The sequence below is a fragment of the Trichomycterus rosablanca genome, chromosome 7 (assembly GCF_030014385.1).
Source record: "Trichomycterus rosablanca isolate fTriRos1 chromosome 7, fTriRos1.hap1, whole genome shotgun sequence".
NCBI classification, from domain to species: Eukaryota; Metazoa; Chordata; class Actinopteri; order Siluriformes; family Trichomycteridae; genus Trichomycterus; species Trichomycterus rosablanca.
The window spans coordinates 12,577,222-12,598,822 of NC_085994.1; the positions used below are offsets into that span (position 1 = coordinate 12,577,222).

General features: G+C 40.0%; 1 protein-coding gene across 1 annotated transcript in view; it reads left to right on the forward strand.

The window, feature by feature from the left end:
- The window catches only part of faf1 (Fas (TNFRSF6) associated factor 1), a 129,903-nt gene that overhangs the window by 5,258 nt on the left and 103,044 nt on the right, over positions 1 to 21,601 (forward strand). The window contains exons 3-4 of the mRNA XM_062998417.1: positions 6,010 to 6,056; positions 17,569 to 17,804. Of these exons, the coding sequence (XP_062854487.1) occupies positions 6,010 to 6,056; positions 17,569 to 17,804 (283 nt within the window). The remainder of the gene's footprint in view (positions 1 to 6,009; positions 6,057 to 17,568; positions 17,805 to 21,601) is intronic.

Genomic DNA, 21,601 nt, shown 5'->3' on the forward strand with positions numbered 1-21,601 from the left:
TGATTGTAATATTTACTTTAAAAAGATAATTCAACCCGGTCACATCTGAGTCGATTCTATCAGCACGTTATATAAACTCCTGGTTCACTTTGGTAAATCGTAAGCGGTTCTTACTGTAGATGAGAGCAGAAGACGTTACAGAGCCAATCCGAGGCAAAAGTTTATTCATTACCAAATTCGTTAGTTCAGGATCATCTGCTGAACTTTTAGAAAACTTTTAGCTCCTTAGACGGAACGAGTCTGACGGTCGGTTACAGATCTGTGGTAATAGCAGTTTAATTAAGCTTTTTAATGAAGCTTTTTAATGTAAGAGAGTCACACAAAATGTTCTGTAGTAGCTGGTGTTTATTTAAAACCACGACATTTAATTAATAACAGTAAACACGGAGAGATAACTGAGAAGAGAAACTTACGCTTCACATAAAAACGAATCAACTCATGAATCAATGAATCACTTATAGCGATACTGTGAACAAAGCGTATCTTCTAAAGGCACAAACACACACACACACACATGCGTGCGCGCTAAATACTGCTAATCCCCCCCCGATCGGAATCGGCTATCGGCTATCGGCTATCGGCTGATGTCCCTGAAAGGAGATCGGAGATCGGAATCGGTGCCAAAAACCCCGATCGGTCCATCTCTAATTATAATATTATTATATTATTATATTATAGGATGATAAGCAGCATTCTTCTTTTATGCTGAAACATGATGCAAAATGTCCACATCATTTCTGTTAACCGTTACACACAGATCCAGTGCAGAGTTTACCATGCAGTCAGACGTCATACTGACCCGAAGGAAATGCTATGACCAACTCAATGGGAGATGTCGTCAACCAGAACAATAATACTCAACTTTCTCACAGCTTTAAAACTGAGAACTTTTATGTGAAGCCAAAATTGTTGGGCTAATACTAAAATCCCATACTTTTCCTGCCTTGAAAGTAACTCATTAGAGTAGACAAGGCATTATAAGCCAAACAAACAAACTGACGCGAAGTGACTACACTGTTTGTGATTTTAATGCGTAATTTCTCGGTTGTTCATTATTTAAATGTAAGTAATTATATTTTCCTTTTTGGATCAGAATCTCCTAATTCAGGCCGTTCAGGTGGCGCAGCGGTAAAAACAAAAGCTGGAACCAGAGCTGGGATCTCAAATACATCATATTGAATCTCAGCTCTGCCTGCCGGCTAGGCTGAGCGGCCACATGAACAACGATTGGCCTGTTGTTCAGATATGGTTGGGATTAAGTCGGATTGGGTCTCTGTCTCATAACTAATGCAATTACGACCTCTGCTGGCTGATTGATGGCGCCTGCACAGAGATGAGAAAAGAGTGCTCTCAGGGTGTGCCTCTCCATACACAGTGCTGAGCTGCACTGCACTCGTCAAAGTGTAGGTGATAAGATGCGTACGGCATGCTGCCCACGTGTCAGAGGGGGCGTGGGTTAGCTTTGTTCTGCTCAATCAGAGCAGGAATCGGCATTGGTGGAGAGGAAGCATGACGCAATCGGGCAATTGGATGCGCTTAAAGGGAAAAAAAAAAGGGGAGAAAATGCATAAATAATAATAATAAAAAAAATTATCTCCTAATGCAGTGTGTAAACTAAACTGGCTCATGCACACTGAAGGTGGGTGAAAGCGTTTCAAATCAGTGTTCTTACTCTGTATAAACTGTAACCGTGCATTTAATTAAAATCAAGCATCAGCTTTTGGAAATGAATTTAAATGACATTATTAACCGACAGCATCAATCCAACAATTATTTCTTTGTCGCTTGGCGGTTAACCGCATAATCATTGAAATCCCTAGTAGGAAACAGTGCCCACAGTGTGATTTAGTAAGATACTCTCAACCTGAGAAGTCACAACAGCCTGCTGTTCCACTTCACATATTCATATATGCTAAAAAGTGCAGTGTCAGAGCAGATCGAGAGTGACTGTTTTAGAGAGTCAATTTGTGGTTTTTCCCCTTTACAAAAGCTGTTCTTGTAATGAGAGGTGTTGTTTTACTGGATTTAGCAGGAAGCCGCCAGTATTCTGGCAGCTGTTCAAAGCAGCCGGTGCCATGTCCCTGCAGTGGTTAGCTGCACCTGTAAATGTGATGATTTCCTGTGTGTGGAGCGGGAAGGTTCCTGGAACATATAAAAGAGCCCCTCTGTGTAGAAATAAGTTGTCTTGAAGTAGAGAACATTCATGTAGGAAAACTCGCATACACACCGCACCTGAGCAAATCTTTTATTATGTTTAGGATGGTAATTATAGATCAGGTCTAATACTATGTTCTGAGATGAGCTTGGTTCTGTGTGCAGTGTGTGTCTGACTGCTGTTTATTTAAAGGATGATTCACCACTTTCTGGTCCTCTACAGTACAGGACAGTATTGTGTAATGTATTGTAGTGCATAGAACTTTATCCTAAATTCTTGCAGCATCATTAAGGTTTTTTTTTTTTTGGCTAATGTGAGGAAATATGGTTCTTTTTATTAGTGGTGGTTTTTGCCTTGCACCTCCTTTTAAATTATACAATTATGAACACTGGTTTGAGGTAAACGAGGCCTGCAGTGTGTTGTTTTTTTTGTCTGGGTTTTTATGACTTGCTGTATAAACTGATCTTGAAGGAATTTTGGCAGGCTGGCCGCTTCTTCGAGGATTATACACTGTTCCAGCTTTTCTTATTAACAATGGTTCTCACAATGGTTTACTGGAGTCCCTGAGCCTTAGAAATGGCTTTGCTAGCCTATTATTTATATCTATATTTACACCGATCAGTCATAACATTAAAACCACCACCTTGTTTCTACACTCACTGTCCATTTTATCAGCTCCACTTACCATATAGGAGCACTTTGTAGTTCTACAATTACTGAGTATGTCCTTTTTTAGCCTGCTTTGACCCTGTTCTTCAATGGTCAGGACCCCCACAGGACCACCACAGAGCAGGTATTATTTGGGTGGTGGATCATTCTCAGCACTGCAGTGACAACGACATGGTGGTGGTGTGTTAGTGTGTGTTGTGCTAGTATGAGTGGATCAGACACAGCATCGCTGCTGGAGTTTTTAAATGCCGTGTCCACTCACTGTCCACTCTATTAGACACTCCTACCTAGTTGGTCCACCTTGTAGATGTAAAGTCGGAGACGATCGCTCATCTCTTGCTGCTGTTTGAGTTGGTCATCTTCTAGACCTTCATCAGTGGTCACAGGACGCTGCCCACGGGGCGCTGTCGGCTGGATATATTTTTGGTTAATGGACTATTCTTAGTCCAGAAGTGGGTGGTGTTTAAAACTCCATCAGCATTGCTGTGTCTTATCCACTCATACCAACACAACACACACTAACACACCACCACCATGTCAGTGTCACTGCAGTGCTGAGAATGATTCACCACCCAAATAATACCTGCTCTGTAGTGGTCCTGGGAGAGTCCTGACCATTGAAGAACAGCATGAAAGGGGGCTAACAAAGCATGCAGAGAAACAGATGGACTACAGTCAGTAATTGTAGAACTACAAAGTGCTTCTATATGGTAAGTGGACAAAGGTGGTTTTAATGTTATGGCTGATCAGTGTATATCTATTATCTATTATGTGTTTGATCGCTGCTCTGGTCAGGGTTGCGGTGGGTCCGGCTTTCTTAGAATTACTGAGTGCAATGCAGTAACACACCCTAGTCAGGATGCGAATCCATCATTGGGCCTTGACCACCCGTCCCCCAGTTCCTCTTAAGCAATGGCCAGTTTTGTCTGTATGTAGACACCTGACAGGCCAGTAACACTGCTGGGGATACAAATTCAGGATTCCAGCAGTCGTGGGCAGTGTGATTAACTGTTGTGCTACTCAAGGGCCCAGTTCTGTTTACATGATGCATATATTTAGCTGGGTTGGGTGTGTCTAATTTTATTTATTTATCTATACAGTTCATTTGATTATTGAGTGACTGAGGAGAAGGTCACTATTGCATGCAAGTGGTGGATTTTTTTCCCTTTTAAAGTGACTTTTACTCTTTCAAAGAAGAAAGCAAACAACTAACAATACATGATTTATAAGATTTAAGATCAATAATTCAATGAGATGGCACAGGGATTTGATGATGTTCAGCCCAATTTGCTTCTGACCTTTTTAAAGCGCCTTTAGTAAAGCAAACTGTATATATAATGTAGCTAATAGTGAGTGGATAGTGGGAAGATCATTTAAATTGCAATCCCACATTTTCTAATCCTAGAATTGATTGTTGTGTTTTTGTAGTTCTTTTAATAATAATAATATTTAAAGAGCCCTGTAATTGAAGCAAGTATGTTTAATTAACACACAAATTTTTATCTTCCTACGTCTCTAAATGATGACCACCTTGTTTTAAACTAAAATGCATTTAAACTACAAAACTACATGTGAATAAACTGAATTCTGTCAGTCAGTATTGTGTGTTGTTTTCAAGCTCACTCAGTGGCACAGCCAGCAGAAAGCAGTTTTGATGTCACCCTCACGTTTTTAAACTGAAAAAAAAAAAACTACTTCATAATTCAGTATTATTATTTATATTAATATTTTACTTTCAGTATTTTTTACAACTTTTATGTTGGGTTGTTTTGTGGGAGGGTGGCCCGGTGGCCCGGTGGGTAGCACTGTCGCCTCACAGCAAGAAGGTCCTGGGTTTGATCCCCAGGCGGGGCAGTTCGGGTCCTTTCTGTGCGGTGTTTGCATGCTCTCCCTGTGTCTGCGTGGGTTTCCTCCCACAGTCCAAAAACATGCCCTGCGATGTTACTGTGTGCCTTGCGCCCATTGAAAAGCTGGGATAGGCTCCACCCCCCCGTGACCCTAATTGGATAAGTGGTTAAGAAAGTGAGTGAGAGTGAGTGTTTTGTGGAATTTCTGTGGAGTTTTGCTCCCATATTCTAAGTTAGACTTTTATGCCTTGGCACACCATATTTACACAAGAGTGTACTGATATTTTGCTAAATGTTTTACCCCCTTTGCATCCTTATTATTAAGGATTAACATTAATCAATGAAAACAATATGAATTTGTTTGTTTTTTCCAGTATAAATGTAAACTTTGGAAACCATTTGGATAAAGTTCTTTTATTTGGCTTCTCTATATTTAGGGGTCGCCACAGCAGATCATTCTGGCTTGCATAACTAATTTGGCACAGTTTTTATCTGCCCTCCTGACTCAACCCTCCTTTTTTTTTTATCCAAGCTTGGGACCGACACCGAGAGCGCACTGACAGTTGCTCCTCCCAGTGGCTATACTGTTCTCCTAAATCAACACTGGGCTAACGTATTTGGTAGACATGCCACCATGTAGTGTTTTTGTTTTTCAAATCATCTGGATTTTTGTTATTTCAGCATTAAATTTTGTGGTGTCAGTTTGTTACTGGAGCTGAATTCAAATCTAATAGTCTCATCAAGACAACATTTGATTCTTTCAAAGTAAAAGTAAGAATACATTCTCCCAGTAGAAATCAGCAAACCTATGTCTATACAAAATAGACAGATAATTTGGCAACAGCTTTATTTTGGCTGCATGGTGTTTCATGACATTACGGTTGGCACAGTGGCTCAGTGGGAAGAACTGTCGCCTCATAGCAAGAAGGTCCTGAGTTCGATCCCCAGGTGGGGCGGTCCGGGTCCTTTCTGTGTGGAGTTTGCTCTGGTTTCCTTCCACAGTCCAAAGACATGCAAGTGAGGTAAATTGGAGATACAAAATTGTCCATGACTGTGTTCGACATTTAAACTTGTGACCTGATAAATCTTGTGTAATGAGTAACTACCGTTTCTGTCATAAATGAAACCAGTGTGTAAGACATGACATTAAAATCCTATTAAAATAAATAATAAATACATTTCATGACATTATTGTCAATAATGCCTTCGTGAGACCAAATCATTTTAATTAAAATGTGTATTTGGTGGATATGAACTAAGCCTGTTCTATTATTTCTGTGCATATAGATCATTGAAATGTGAAATTGTTGTTAAATAGACTTTTGTTGTGTTTTACAGGCCGCCATAAATGGTGTGATACCACAAGAAAATGGCATCATGCAAAGGTAACCTGTTTTATGTTATTATTTTATTCCTGCTGTCTAGGGTCTTAAGATTTTTGTGCACTTGCTGCTTTTTTGTTAGATTGTTCCAATCCGTTAACAGAGTAAGAGACTTTAAAGACTGATGGATGCAACATATGTATGAATAGTGCATTAACAAAGTCCTTATATATGAGGGTACATCTACTGTATATAAATGTCAGTATTTTACTGTTTTTATGCTGGGTGAGTGTAACTTCGTACCAATCGTTGTTTCATTGTTTTGAGTCGTTTACACCAGCTATCTCCTGGGTTTTTTTATCTGCAGTTTATATCTATTATAATGACGAATTCAAATATCAGACTGGAAATGAAATGGACATTTTATTATAACATTTATTCTGTTGTTTGTTCGTTAATTTATTCACCTGCACTAACTGGTGCATTCTGAAACACTGGAAACACTGGATACCAAACAGTAATTCAGCCTGGCCAGTCGACTCCAGGGAACCTCACATTCACCCATTTATTCACTTACACCCAGGGGCAATTTAGAATTGCCAGTCTATCTTCTGCTCCCATACTACCTCCTATGCCAGCAGCCCACTTTTGTGTGGACATTTAGTCATTAAATTATTTTATTACTACAAATAAAAGTTCTAAAAAGCTGAGTGGTTTGTACTCACTGTTATTGTACTGTGCAACAGTTGTTGTTAGTATTTTAGTTTTGTTTACTAATCATCAATTAACGAATGAATGAATAAACGAATGCCTTTATTGTTATTGTATATAAATATATAATAATGCACCGAATACTGGTCTTCAAGAGCTCCTTCAAGGTGTAATCTGTCATGACCAGTGTTACCAACTTACGTTACCCTGATCACGTTAAAGCTGTTACTACGGTAGTATGATTTGAACAAACATGAATTCCAAGAAAGTGAGCTTGAAAATCTTTCATACTAATTACATCATTAATACAAACAGGCTGCTGATAAATGAAAGGATTAACTGTTATTAGTAATATTTAGGTGTTCTCCGATCCGATAATGTTGCATAATGTAAATAACCCTTAATGTAAATAAGGCCATTGTTTGTGTGTAAAGCAAATAACATACGAAGATACATTCCAACAGAGTGCCGTTTATTGCCGGCTCACTCGGCAACTGCTGTAACAAGGTACATTTTGATGACATCATTAACATTTGCCACTGATCTACAAATCATCTGCAACAGCCATTCAGAAATTAAAACACACTGATCTACTTAATCTTTTAGCATTTAAAAAAAATCATCTACTACTGCCACAACTAAAAACACTGTTTAAACACAAAAAAATGCTTTATAAATGATAAATCGCTCACCTGAGATAAAGAAAACCTATCTTTTTCTGACTTGGAGATCTCTCACATCCTCAACGATTAATCCATTAGTGTTATTAAATAATACAAACTACACCGTTTTCCGTTTAGCCACAGACGTCCTCTTTAAAATCCAGCAGGTTTTCTTAATAAGCGTGCTTTGGTTTTTAATAATCTAAAAAAGTGACAGAACTTTAACGGAAAACCTCAACTCTGCATTCAGTTCTAATTGGTCCATCGCGTTTCATTGACATTCACATCTTGTTGTAGCTTATGTATTTATTCCTGTAGAATATTTGTCTCACAGTCTGAGCATTGTTATTTAGATAGTTAGTTTAACCATGGTGCATTGAGACATGTATTATTACTGCTTAGTTGTTTGAGAGTAGAAATGACGGTATCGGATTGGTATCGGTATTGGCAGATACTCAATTTGCGGTATCGGTATTGGACATAAAAAATTGGTATCGAGCCAGCCCTAGACAATATTAATAAGGTGTTATTGCAACAAACTCACTTTTTAAAAAAAACACTTATGAGAGATTTTGGACATTCTAATCTGGTAAGTGTAAAGTTGCCTCTCAGGATAGATATGTTTGTCAAATTGATTATTTAATCAGTCGCAATACCTTAAAAATGAGTGAATTGAATAAAAATGGATTGCTGTGGCACCCAAGCATTCTGAACTCCTCGGTTCGAAACTCGGCATTGCCACCGGTCGGCTGGGCGCCATCTAGCGGGCATAATTGGCAGTGCCTGCAGCAGCACGGTTCTGCTAGGGCGGGATGACCTGACTATGGGGGTGGGGTCTTCAAATGCTTTGTAAGGACCCTGATTGGCAGATAGAAAGGGGACCTGTGTAAATTGCATGGGTGAAAAAGGGTTTCGCAAAGGGCTGCGTGTGAGTCGGAGGAGGCTTGAGCAGCAATATACCCACCTCGACTGCAATCAGGGATCCCCCAGCAGCGGGAGGAAATTGACTGTTAAATTGGGAGAAAATGGGAAAAAATGCATAAGTAAAATAGAAAAAAATTGATTGCTTAGTCATGTATTACGAAGCTCTCCCTCTTTCCATATTTTTAGTTTTTTTTCTTCCTTTCAGTCTGTCACTCATCTGTACACATAAGCCTCAGAAAATCATATGCAAATTCTTTACCAAGATTCAAATTAGTTCTGAGAAATATTACAGGATACAGGAGGAACACCCACCCCTTAATCCAGATGTATTAAAATTTTTCTTCTTTTCCATCGTCGCCTCAATACGTCTGATACATTCCTGTATGCCACCTCAACTGTTAGCTTCCTTTAAATACTGTCCCACCACAATGCGATCTGTAAATGCATAAACACACTTACCTACTAATATGAGCACAAATCAAACAAAAAGCTAAACATTTTCTTTGTTCGTAATTTTGCTGAAACTCTCCTGATGCTTATATTTGATTCAAAGGGCAGCATAGTGGCTCGGTGGGTAGCACTGTTACGACACAGCAAGAAGGTCCTGGGTTTGATTCCCAGGTGGAGCGGTCCGGGTCCTTTTTGTGTGGACTTTGCATGTTCTCCCCGTGTTTGCGTGGGTTCCCTTCGGGAGCTCCGGTTTCCTCCCACAGTCCAAAGACATGCAAGTGAGGTGAATTTGAGATACAAAATTGTCCATGACTGTGTTTGACATTAAACTTGTGTAACGAGTAACTACCGTTCCTGTCGTGAATGTAACCAAAGTGTGTAAAACATGACTTTAAAATCCTAATAAATAAATAAATATTTGATTAAGAAAGTGATCAGACCCTTTCTCATCAAGCATGGACATTTTAATTACAAACATATTAAGACCCTTTATTCAATGATTATAGAAGCTCCTTTGCCAATATTTAAAGCTGCAAAGCTTATATAGGTTTTTGATTTTAATTAGTCCTCTAGAAGCTCTAAAAAATGTTTTCACTTTGTCATTATGGGTGACTAAGTGTAATTGCGTAAAAATGATATACTTTAATAATGAAATCCACCACACATTAAAGTGTGCAAAATGTCATGGGGTCTGAATGTGTACTAAATCCATTGTGTATGATTGCAATATTACTGAGCAATCCAGCAGTGAACCTTTTAAGGTGTCACTTCCATTTTCCCTCGAAACCGTGGTTATAGGTTTGAGTGATTGTTTCTTGTCTCTTTGTTGAGTCCTCAGAGCTAACCTTTTTTTTTTTTTTTTGAAACATTTAACAATTTAATAATGTATTTCCTTTGAAGTAGAAGAGAGGAAGCATTAGTAATAGTCATAAGGTACATAAGGCACACAGTCATGATAGTCATGAGGCATGTCATGTTGACCATTTTTCCCTAAAAAGTCTGGTGATTTATTTCACAATATGTGTAGGCAAATTTTGCCAATTCTTTTAACCAATAACCAACTGTCATTATTTGTGGTTAACCAACAAGCATATATGTAGCATCCCATTATGATACCAAATGTACCACTTAGTTTTATATCAATGGGTGTTTATGCTTTATTTCATAAAAAACAGCAGAACATAGTAAATGTGCCAGTTATACAGAACACAAATAAACATAAACACCTTGAGCATCATGAGTCTTTTCACTGACTGTTTTAAATATATCTTAAAACTTTGCTTTGCAGAATAGTTTCAGGTTACATTTCTTGATACTGTGGCAGTGGCAGGTTTTCCAAGGTTCTTCTGAGTACGCACAGCTATGTACTTGATGCTTCTATAGGGTGATTGCTGTGGTTATGCATTAAAAGTCCTATAATGCTACATTTACTTTGCTTTTAATTTCTGCACATTGTAGCTTGAAATATTTAATTCCTGTCTAAATAAGTTGCTTTATTTATTATTTATTCTGTAGTTTTCCTGCTATATAAAAACATAACTATACACCAATCAGCCATAACATTAAAACCACCTCCTTGTTTCTACACTCACTGTCCATTTTATCAGCTTCACTTACCATATAGAAGCACTTTGTAGTTCTACAATTACTGGCTGTAGTCCATCTGTTTCTCTGCATGCTTTTTTAACCTGCTTTCACCCTGTTCTTTACTGGTCAGGACCACCACAGAGCAGGTATTATTTAGGTGGTGGATGATTCTCAGCACTGCAGTGACAATGACATGGTGGTGGTGTGTTAGTGTGTGTTGTGCTGGTATGAGTGGATCAGACACAGCAGTGCTGCTGGATTTTTTTAAATACCGTGTCCACTCTATTAGACACTCTTACCTAGTTGGTCCACCTTGTAGACGTAAAGTCTGAGATGAACACTTATCTATTGCTGCTGTTTGAGTTGGTCATCTTCTAGATCTTCATCAGTGGTCACAGGACGCTGCCCACGGGGCGCTGTTGGCTGGATATATTTTTGGTTGGTGGACTATTCTCAGTCCATTAGTGACTGTGAGGTGTTTAAAAACTCCATCAGCGCTGCTGTGTCTTATCCACTCATACCAGCACAACACACACTAACACACCACCATCATGTCAGTGTCACTGCAGTGCTGAGAATGATCCATCACCTAGATAATACCTGCTCTGTAGTGGTCCTGGGAGAGTCCTGACCATTTAAAGAACAGGGTGAAAGGGGCTAACAAAGCATACAGAGAAACAGATGGACTACAGTCAGTAATTGTAGAACTACAGCGTGCTTCTATATGGTCAGTGGAGCAGATAAAATGGAAAGTGAGTGTAGAAACAAATAGGTGGTTTTAATGTTATGGCTGATTGGTGTACTTGCTTCAAGTTTTCTGCAGATTGTAACTGATTTAACTGGAATCCATGCTGTTAGTTTTGTTTTCCGATGTGTGCAGAACAAAACATAAATGCGGGTCTTTTATTGCTGATGTTGATGTTCTTTGCTCTAATTATTAAATTTCAAAATGGTTGGTTCAGCACTTCGCTTAAAAATTAAAATTGAACTTCTGACCAGCTCCACTCTTGAGCTGCTGATTCAGTAAAAAATAAAAACTGCCAATCAATCAAAAGTATTTTCAAGCCCATAGTTTAAGAATGTATTAGGAACATATTTAAACATGAACTAATTTTAAATTCCCAGTGATTTCTTTTGTTCTGTTGAGGTAAAACCAGTTCAAAAAGTTTTTTGAGCTCTAGTCAATGATTGTGTGATGCTGTCAGTTACAACCCCAAATCAGAAAAAGTTGGAAAAGAAACACAGAGTTGACACATTGATTTTGACTTTTATTTGATGGCAGACAGGATGAACCTGAGATATTTTATGTTTTATCTGCTCAACTTTATTTCATTCATTAATAAACATCCATTCCTGCATTTCAGGCCTGCAACACATTCCAAAAAAAGTTGGGACAGTAAAGCATTTACCACTTTGTAATGTTGCCATTCCTTTTCACCACAGTTAAAAGACTTTTTGGCACAGAGGAGACCAAATGATTTAGTGTTTCAGCTTTTATTTTGTCCCATTCTTCCTGCAAACACGTCTTAAGATGTGCAACAGTACGTGGTCGTCGTTGTCGCTTTTTTCGTTTTAAAATTCTCCACACATTCTCTATTGGGGACGGGTCAGGACTGCAGGCAGGCCAGTCCAGTACCCGTACCCTCGTCTTCCGCAGCCGTGCCTTGTAATGTGTGCAGCAGGTGGTTTTGCATTGTCTTGCAAAATTGAAAAATGCCTGGACATCCCTGGAAAAGATGATGTATTGAAGGCAGATCTCAATGTACTGTTCTGCATTAATGCTGCCATCACAGAAGTGTAAATGATCTTTGCCAAGGGCACTGACACAGCCCCATACCATTGCTGATAACAGTCCGGATGGTACTTTTCGTCTTCGGTCCGGAGCACACGGCGTCCATTTTTTCCAAAAAAGACCTGGAATGCTGATTCATCTGACCACAATACACATCTCCACTGTGTGATGGGTCAATCTTAGATGCCTCCGAGCCCAGAGAAGTCGATGCCGCTTCTGGACATAGTTAACATAATGCTTCTTTTTTGCACTGTAAAGTTTTAAGTAGCATTTGTGCATGTAACTCCGTATTGTAGTTCTTGGCAAAGGTTTGCCAAAGTAATCCCTCACCCATGTGGTTATATCAGCTGTTGTTGAGGGGAAGTTCTTGATGCAGTGCCGTCGGAGGGATTGAAGATCACGGGCGTTCAGCTTAAGCTTGAGCCCTTGGCCTTTACGCACCGAAATTCCTCCTGATTCCTTGAACCGTTTAATGAAATTATGCACTGTAGAAAGACTCAGCCTTTCCTGGATGCTGCTTTTGTACCAAACCATGATTACAATCACCTGTTGACATCACGTATTTGGAATCACATCATTATTTAGGTTTTAAACCTCATTTTTTTGGAATGTGTTGCAGGCCTGAAATGCAGGAATGGATGTTTATTAATAAATAAAATAAAGTCGAGCAGATAAACATGAAATATCTTGGGTTCAAACTGTCTGTAATCAAATAAAAGTCAAAAGTAAATGTAAGGAACACTGCATTTTTATTTTATTTGCATTTTCCATGCTGTCACAACTTTTTCTGATTTGGGGTTGTACTTTTACAAGATGATTGTGTGCTTTGTTTGGTTTCTTAAGGCGTATGCAGACATCCAAATTGGCAGTGTCTTTAGCAGTGAGAAACGTTGGAACCTAAAATTACAAATGCAAGCAACCATTTTGAACCCAAAGGTTGTTTTGCATTTCTTATGAGGCTGATTCCTCTTCAGTTTTGTTTTGAAAGAAAGGACACGAGCACTAACATAACAGGAATCGAAACTGTTAGTGACAAAAACAGCCTGTGTGGGAGCTTTATGTCCTCAGTCCATATCTCTGTCCAACGGTCAGTGCTCATGAATGTGGCCATGCCTTAAAAACAGATAGATTTACTGAAAGCCCTGTTTGATGCTTTTGTGTGTGTGTGTTGGTGTGTTTCTGTAGTTTCTCACAAATACTCTGGGCACAGAAACATGTTTTTTTTTTCTTTAAGACCCATAATTAGGAATCAAGTCTGGCAGCACAAAATTCAGTCTTGTTCTTTACTTGGAGGCTGGCATGGTGCTGAAGGGTGACTGCGGTGTTTGAGATGCCTGCTACCGTTTTTGGCTTAAGGCTTCGAGCTTTTGGACTCATGTTTGATACTGCCAAGTTTTGATGTGTGCAGGCTGCCATCTAGGTGCACACAGTAGAACAACCATTTATTAATGTTTGTGTAAAAGGAAGCAGAAGTTTAATATTCAGGGTGGGCCATTTATATGGATACACCTAAATAAAATGGGAATGGTTGGTGATATTAACTTCCTGTTTGTGGCACATTAGTATATGGGAGGGGGGAAACTTTTCAAGATGGGTGGTGACCATGGCGGCCATTTTGGATCCAACTTTAGTTTTTTTAAACTTATTGAGAATTTCACAAGAAAAACAATGGTGTGCTTGGTTTTAACGTAACTTTATTCTTTCATGAGTTATTTACAAGTTTCTGACCACTTATAAAATGTGTTCAAAGTGCTGCCCATTGTGTTGGATTGTCAATGCAACCCTCTTCTCCCACTCTTCACACACTGATAGCAACACCGCAGAAGAAATGCTAGCACAGGCTTCCAGTATCCGTAGTTTCAGGTGCTGCACATCTCGTATCTTCACAGCATAGACAATTGCCATCAGATGACCCCAAAGATAAAAGTCTAAGGGGGTCAGATCGGGAGACCTTGGGGGCCATTCAACTGGGCCACGACGACCAATCCACTTTCCAGGAAACTGTTCATCTAGCAATGCTCGGACCTGACACCCATAATGTGGTGGTGCACCATCTTGCTGGAAAAACTCAGGGAACGTGCCAGCTTCAGTGCATAAAGAGGGAAACACATCATCATGTAGCAATTTCAAATATCCAGTGGCCTTGAGGTTTCCATTGATGAAGAATGGCCCCACTATCTTTGTACCCCATATACCACACCATACCATCAATTTTTGTGTTCCAACAGTCTTGGAGGGATCTATCCAATGTGGGTTAGTGTCAGACCAATAGCGGTGGTTTTGTTTGTTAACTTCACCATTCACATAAAAGTTTGCCTCATCACTGAACAAAATGTTCTGTGTAAACTGAGGGTCCTGTTCCAATTTTTGTTTTGCCTATTCTGCAAATTCAGTGCGCCGATCTGGGTCATCCTCGTTGAGATGCTGCAGCAGCTGGAGTTTGTAAGGGTGCCATTTGTGAGTAGCTAATATCCGCCGAAGGGATGTTCGACTGATGCCACTCTCCAGTGACATGCGGCGAGTGCTACGCTGTGGGCTCTTGCTGAATGAAGCTAGGACAGCCACTGATGTTTCTTCATTAGGGACAGTTTTCATGCGTCCACATTTTGGCAAATCCAACACTGAACCAGTTTCACGAAACTTGGCAAGCAGTTTGCTAACTGTAGCATGGGAGATGGGTGGTCTCGTAAGGTGTCTTGCATTGAAATCTGCTGCAATGACCCGGGTACTGCGTTCACCAGACATCAACACAATTTCTATCCGCTCCTCACGTGTTAACCTCTGCGACATGTCAATGGCTGTAAACAGAGAAGCTTGTAAATAACTCATGAAAGAATAAAGTTACGTTAAAACCAAGCACATTGTTTTTCTTGTGAAATTCTCAATAAGTTTGATGTGTTGCATGACCCTCTTCCCATTGAAAAAACTAAAGTTGGATCCAAAATGGCCGACTTCAAAATGGCCATCATGGTCACCACCCATCTTGAAAAGTTTCCCCCCTCCCATATACTAATGTGCCACAAACAGGAAGTTAATATCACCAACCATTCCCATTTTATTTAGGTGTTTCCATATAAATGGCCCACCCTGTACACTGATCAGTCATAACATTAAAACCACCTCCTTGTTTCTACACTCACTGTACATTTTATCAGCTTCACTTACCATATAGAAGCACTTTGTAGTTCTACAATTACTGACTGTAGTCCATCTATTACTCTGCATACCTTTTTAGCCTGCTTTGACCCTGTTCTTCAATGGTCAGGACCCCCACAGGACCACCACAGAGTAGGTATTATTTAGGTGGTGGATCATTCTCAGCACTGCAGTGATAATGACATGCTGGTGGTGTGTTAGTGTGTGTTGTGCTGGTATGAGTGGATCAGACACAGCAGCGCTGCTGGAGTTTGTAAATACCGTGTCCACTCTATAAAACACTCCTGCCTAGTTGGTCCACTTTGTAGATTTAAAGTCAGAGACGGTCGCTCATCTATTGCTGCTGTTTGAGTTGGTCATCTTCTAGACCTTCATCAGTGGAAACAGGACGCTGCCCACTTGGCACTGTTGGCTGGATATTTTTGGTTGGTGGACTATTCTCAGTCCAACAGTGACAGTGAGGTGTTTAAAAACTCCATCAGTGCTGCTGTGTCTTATCCACTGATACCAGCACAACACACACTAACACACCACCACCATGTCAGTGTCACTGCAGTGCTGAAAATGATCCACCACCTAAATAATACCTAGTCTGTAGTGGTCCTGTGGGGGTCCTGATCATTGAAGAACAGCATGAAATGGGGCTAACAAAGCATGCAGAGAAACAGATGTACTACAGTCAGTAATTGTAGAACTACAAAGTGTTTCTGTTTGGTAAGTGGAGCTGATAAAATGGACAGTGTGTGTAGAAACCAGGAGGTGGTCATAATGTTAAGCCTGATCGGTGTATAAGACATACCTCTATTTACAATGGCACAAATGGCCTGAATTAGTACTTTGAGTAACTGATGGTGTATCATATTTTTTTGCCCTGGGACCCCAGTGTTTTTAACCTTTGGTATTGTAATAAAATGGAATAAATTCATGCTTTGTGCACAGGCCCTGGCACATTGCTCTCTTTCTTATGTGATACGTGCTGATGCTGGTAGAGAAGAAGGAGCTTTTGTCCCAGCCCCTGCCACAAAAAAGACATTATTTACTTCTACTCTGGGATGGGGGCTTGGGAAAATTTTACACAAAAAGAGCAACAGCAAGGCAGAAAAAGCTGTTTAGTGTCTCTAGACATAAGAGAAAACAAAGAAAGTAGCTAAAAGCAGCTTAAAGATTTCCTAGATCCTAAATAATTGAGTGTTTGTTGGCTCCAGCAGTAAAGGTCTATTTTAACACTGACTCTAGATACTGTTTGAATAGTTCTGCTATGGGCATTGTGGACAGAGTCATCATGGTTCTGCTGTACCTGATCTCTGTTTTGTGATTATACATTGGTGATTTTTTACAGTGACAAACACTAAATAAGGTTAAAACACTAAAAGAAACATCATAGATGTGTGGGTAATGAAAGATGTTTCTTAATTTCTAATGTTAAATGGTAAAAATTAACGTTATTTATTTTAATAATGACAGAAAAAAAACAGAGAAAACTAGACCAACTACAACAGTGTCACTAACTTTTTTAGATCATGCAATGCTCCATAACTATGGCAAAAAAAGGGGGGGATGTGTGTAATGTTTGGAATAGATGAGGCCGTTCCACCATATCAAAGGCCTTTTTAGCAACACAGTAAAATAGGAATTTTAGGGGGGCAAGCATGTGAACTGGAATATAATAATATATAATATAATACTCCTCTAACATTGAAGAAAGCTATTCAGCCTTTAATTAAACCAGTCTGACTGGAATTAATTACTTTATGCAATTGCTATTCAAGGCAGTGTGCTAAACTTTAGCTAGAATCACATCTGCATTAAGAAGGCTGATTTGTTAATAGAACAATATTTCAAGAGCTTCTTTATGTTGTAACAAATACATGAGTCAAGCAAGTTCTTATACATTGCGAAATGCAGAGACAGGAATTCCTGATACATTAATAAACCTTATGAGGAAAAACAGAGTAACACAGTGCATCATACTAATGTAGAAGGGAAAGATGAACATGAACACAGTAAGCTGAACACAGTAAGCAAAACTAGCTCATTGTTCAAAATGTAGCTTTTATACAGTGAGTAGCCCACAGTTTATTACAAGTGCTAACTAATCATGTTAATCATATTTATTAAAGATGCAGTAGGTATAGCAAAGCCCTTTGCGCATTGTTATTGTAGTTATTAAAAGATGATAACCAAAGTTTTACTTTTATACTGGAACATGATGCCAAATATCCACATCATTTTTGTAAGAAACAAATAAACATTACACATGTCGTCTAATATCTGTGTGTTGTATCTTCTGCAGCAGGTTTAGCACTGAGGGCTCTCAGACAAGCCCAGAAGGAGCTCACAGCCAATCAGCAGCAACAGAGCCCTCAGCTGCATCATCATCATCCTCACCTCCATCTTCTTCCTCGTCTGCCTTTTGTTCTGTCCTGCCCTCCCGGTCAATTGTGGAGCGACAGCCACGCATGCTTAACTTCCGCATAGAGTACCGCACTCGCACAGTAGAGGTGGTGCTGGAGGATGCTAGCACAGTGGGTGAGTACTGGATAAAACATGTATACCCCTACACACAGACTGATACATTTATGGTGTTTTCACACTTGTATGTTTCTCTGGCCTCAAGTTTATTTGGTCCCTGAGCAGTTTTTCAGCTTGGGTGCAGTATAGAGCAGGGTTTTTAAATCCTGGGTCGCGACCTTTGGTGGATCATAAGCCGAAAAAAATGGGCTGCAGAGAAAAATAATAATAGTTACATAAACTTGTACACAAATGCCCCCTTGTGAAGGCTTTATGTTACGTCTTGTAAACCACAGACAGAGTAAGTTGCATTGCTTGTGTTGCCTGAGTCGTGTAAAAATGTGGGTTGCTTGAAAAAAAGTTTGAAAAACCCTGGTATAGTGTATCAATCTCTGGTCCATCTAAAATAGCTCTGGAGTTTGGGTGAAAAATACACTGTGTGGATCTGCTCCCAAAGGACAACCAACGAATATAAATGGTCAAACATCATTCTCTTGTGTTTCTAGTTCCACACTGTAAGGGAACAGTAGTGTGATTTAGTGAATCAATCACAGAGACAAGTTGCACTTTATTTAAAGCACCTGGGTCTCCAAGTGGTCTTATGCACTAGCCCTTGAAGTTTGAGTCTTCCCAGGGCACAGCTGGCCATGCCTAAGGAAGGAAGGTTGATAGTGTTACTCATTGCTGCGGCAAATGTGACCTCTGCTGACTGGTTGAGGCACCTGTATGAGTAGTGGTTGATGGTTCATTCTGTTGATGGACTCTACCTCTGGCAGGTGAAAAGAAGAGGCTGGCAATGCATGTCAAAAGGTGCACATGCTAGTCTTCAGGTCATGGTCGGTTATACAATTGGGATTGCGAAACAGTGTGTGTGTGTTTTGGTATTATACAAGTAAGTATCTCATAGAAACACTGAATATGGAAATAATTGTGGAACTTCGTTTGACCTTTTTGACCTGTGAATTTATATAATTTTATAATCAACCATTCAGGTGGCAGCAGTGGGTCAAACAAACATTTAAAATCAACAGGACTAGAACCTCAGCTGGTCTACTGCTGTTGTAGCACAGGTATCTTAATGTTGGATGTGCCGTGCATGCTGAGATTCTTTTTAGTTCACTACATTAACATTTCTTTAAATATTTAAATGTGTTTGGAAGACATCAGCAGCAATAGTATCTGGTCAACAACAAAAAGGAATAACCATATAAACCAATAAACAAAGCTCGATTTTCACAGCAGAAGCCCAAGCGCTACTCCTAGCATTAGAGTATGCAGAATCAATTCAACAACGAAGAACACTCTTATGCACAGACTCAAAATCCTGTCTACAAGCACTTCAAGCTCTAGAAACCAACCACCCAACAATCACAGAAATTCTGCAGAAAGTATACTGCCTAGAACAACACAGTTACAATATCATCTTATGCTGGGTACCAGGACACTGCGGGCTCCTGGGCAACGAGAGAGCAGATCAAGCAGCAAAAAAGGCCACATGCATACCGGATCCAATGTACCAAATCCCACCAATGGACATCAAACCTACAATAAACTCATATATCAAGGACAAATGGCAAAACGACTGGAACACACACCAGAATAATAAATTGTATGAAGCTAATCCCACTATTGGGGAAAAAATGAAGACCTATCTCGAAAACCGTTGGGACCAGACAGTGTACACAAGATGCCGTATTGGACATACTAGATTAACACACGTACCTGATAAAAGGCGAAACTGTCCCATATTGCGCAACATGCCAAACACAGATTACAATAAAACATGTAATGCTGGAATGTGTCATCTATAACCATGAAAGACAACAGATCTTATCAGCAAAAACCATAAAGGAACTCTTTACCAAGACAAAAGCAACAACACTCCTAAAATTCCTGTCATTAACAAAACTGAACCAATACATATAAATGAACATACAGTGTATCACAAAAGTAAGTACACCCCTCACATTTCTGCAGATATTTAAGTATATCTTTTCATGGGACAACACTGACAAAATGACACTTTGACACAATGAAAAGTAGTCTGTGTGCAGCTTATATAACAGTGTAAATTTATTATTCCCTCAAAATAACTCAATATACAGCCATTAATGTCTAAACCACCGGCAACAAAAGTGAGTACACCCCTAAGAGACTACACCCCTAAATGTCCAAATTGAGCACTGCTTGTCATTTTCCCTCCAAAATGTCATGTGATTTGTTAGTGTTACTAGGTCTCAGGTGTGCATAGGGAGCAGGTGTGTTCAATTTAGTAGTACAGCTCTCACACTCTCTCATACTGGTCACTGAAAGTTCCAACATGGCACCTCATGGCAAAGAACTCTCTGAGGATCTTAAAAGATGAATTGTTGCGCTACATGAAGATGGCCAAGGCTACAAGAAGATTGCCAACACCCTGAAACTGAGCTGCAGCACAGTGGCCAAGATCATCCAGCGTTTTAAAAGAGCAGGGTCCACTCAGAACAGACCTCGCGTTGGTCGTCCAAAGAAGCTGAGTGCATGTGCTCAGCGTCACATCCAACTGCTGTCTTTGAAAGATAGGCGCAGGAGTGCTGTCAGCATTGCTGCAGAGATTGAAAAGGTGGGGGGTCAGCCTGTCAGTGCTCAGACCATACGCCGCACACTACATAAAATTGGTCTGCATGGCTGTCACCCCAGAAGGAAGCCTCTTCTGAAGTCTCTACACAAGAAAGCCCGCAAACAGTTTTCTGAAGACATGTCAACAAAGGACATGGATTACTGGAACCATGTCCTATGGTCTGATGAGACCAAGATTAATTTGTTTGGTTCAGATGGTCTCAAGCATGTGTGGCGGCAATCAGGTGAGGAGTACAAAGATAAGTGTGTCATGCCTACAGTCAAGCATGGTGGTGGGAATGCCATGGTCTGGGGCTGCATGGGTGCAGCAAGTGTTGGGGAGTTACATTTCATTGAGGGACACATGAACTCCAATATGTACTGTGAAATACTGAAGCAGAGCATGATCCCCTTCCTCCGGATACTGGGTCGCAGGGCAGTGTTCCAGCATGATAATGACCCCAAACACACCTCTAAGACGACCACTGCTTTATTGAAGAGGCTGAGGGTAAAGGTGATGGACTGGCCAAGCATGTCTCCAGACCTAAACCCAATAGAACATCTTTGGGGCATCCTCAAGCGGAAGGTGGAGGAGCGCAAAGTCTCGAATATCCGCCAGCTCCGTGATGTCGTCATGGAGGAGTGGAAAAGCATTCCAGTGGCAACCTGTGAAGCTCTGGTAAACTCCATGCCAAGGAGAGTTAAGGCAGTTCTGGGAAATAATGGTGGCCACACAAAATATTGACACTTCAGGAACTTTCACTAAGGGGTGTACTCACTTTTGTTGCCGGTGGTTTAGACATTAATGGCTGTATATTGAGTTATTTTGAGGGAAGAATAAATTTACACTGTTATATAAGCTGCACACAGACTACTTTTCATTGTGTCAAAGTGTCATTTTGTCAGTGTTGTCCCATGAAAAGATATACTTAAATATCTGCAGAAATGTGAGGGGTGTACTCACTTTTGTGATACACTGTACATAGACAACAGACATAACTTCTCTAAGTCAAATGAAATAAGTAAATAAAAGACAGATCACAACCTTTCCTGCCATGAACATGGCCCAAAGGGCAGACATGGTGTTAAAAACTAAACACTAACTAAATGTGTTTGGAAAAATGGGAGTATGCATCAGATATATCAGGAATAAATGTGCGTAAATAAGAGGAAGGCGGGTGGAAAGGTGCAGTTGCAAGGAGTTGAGGTGGATGTTG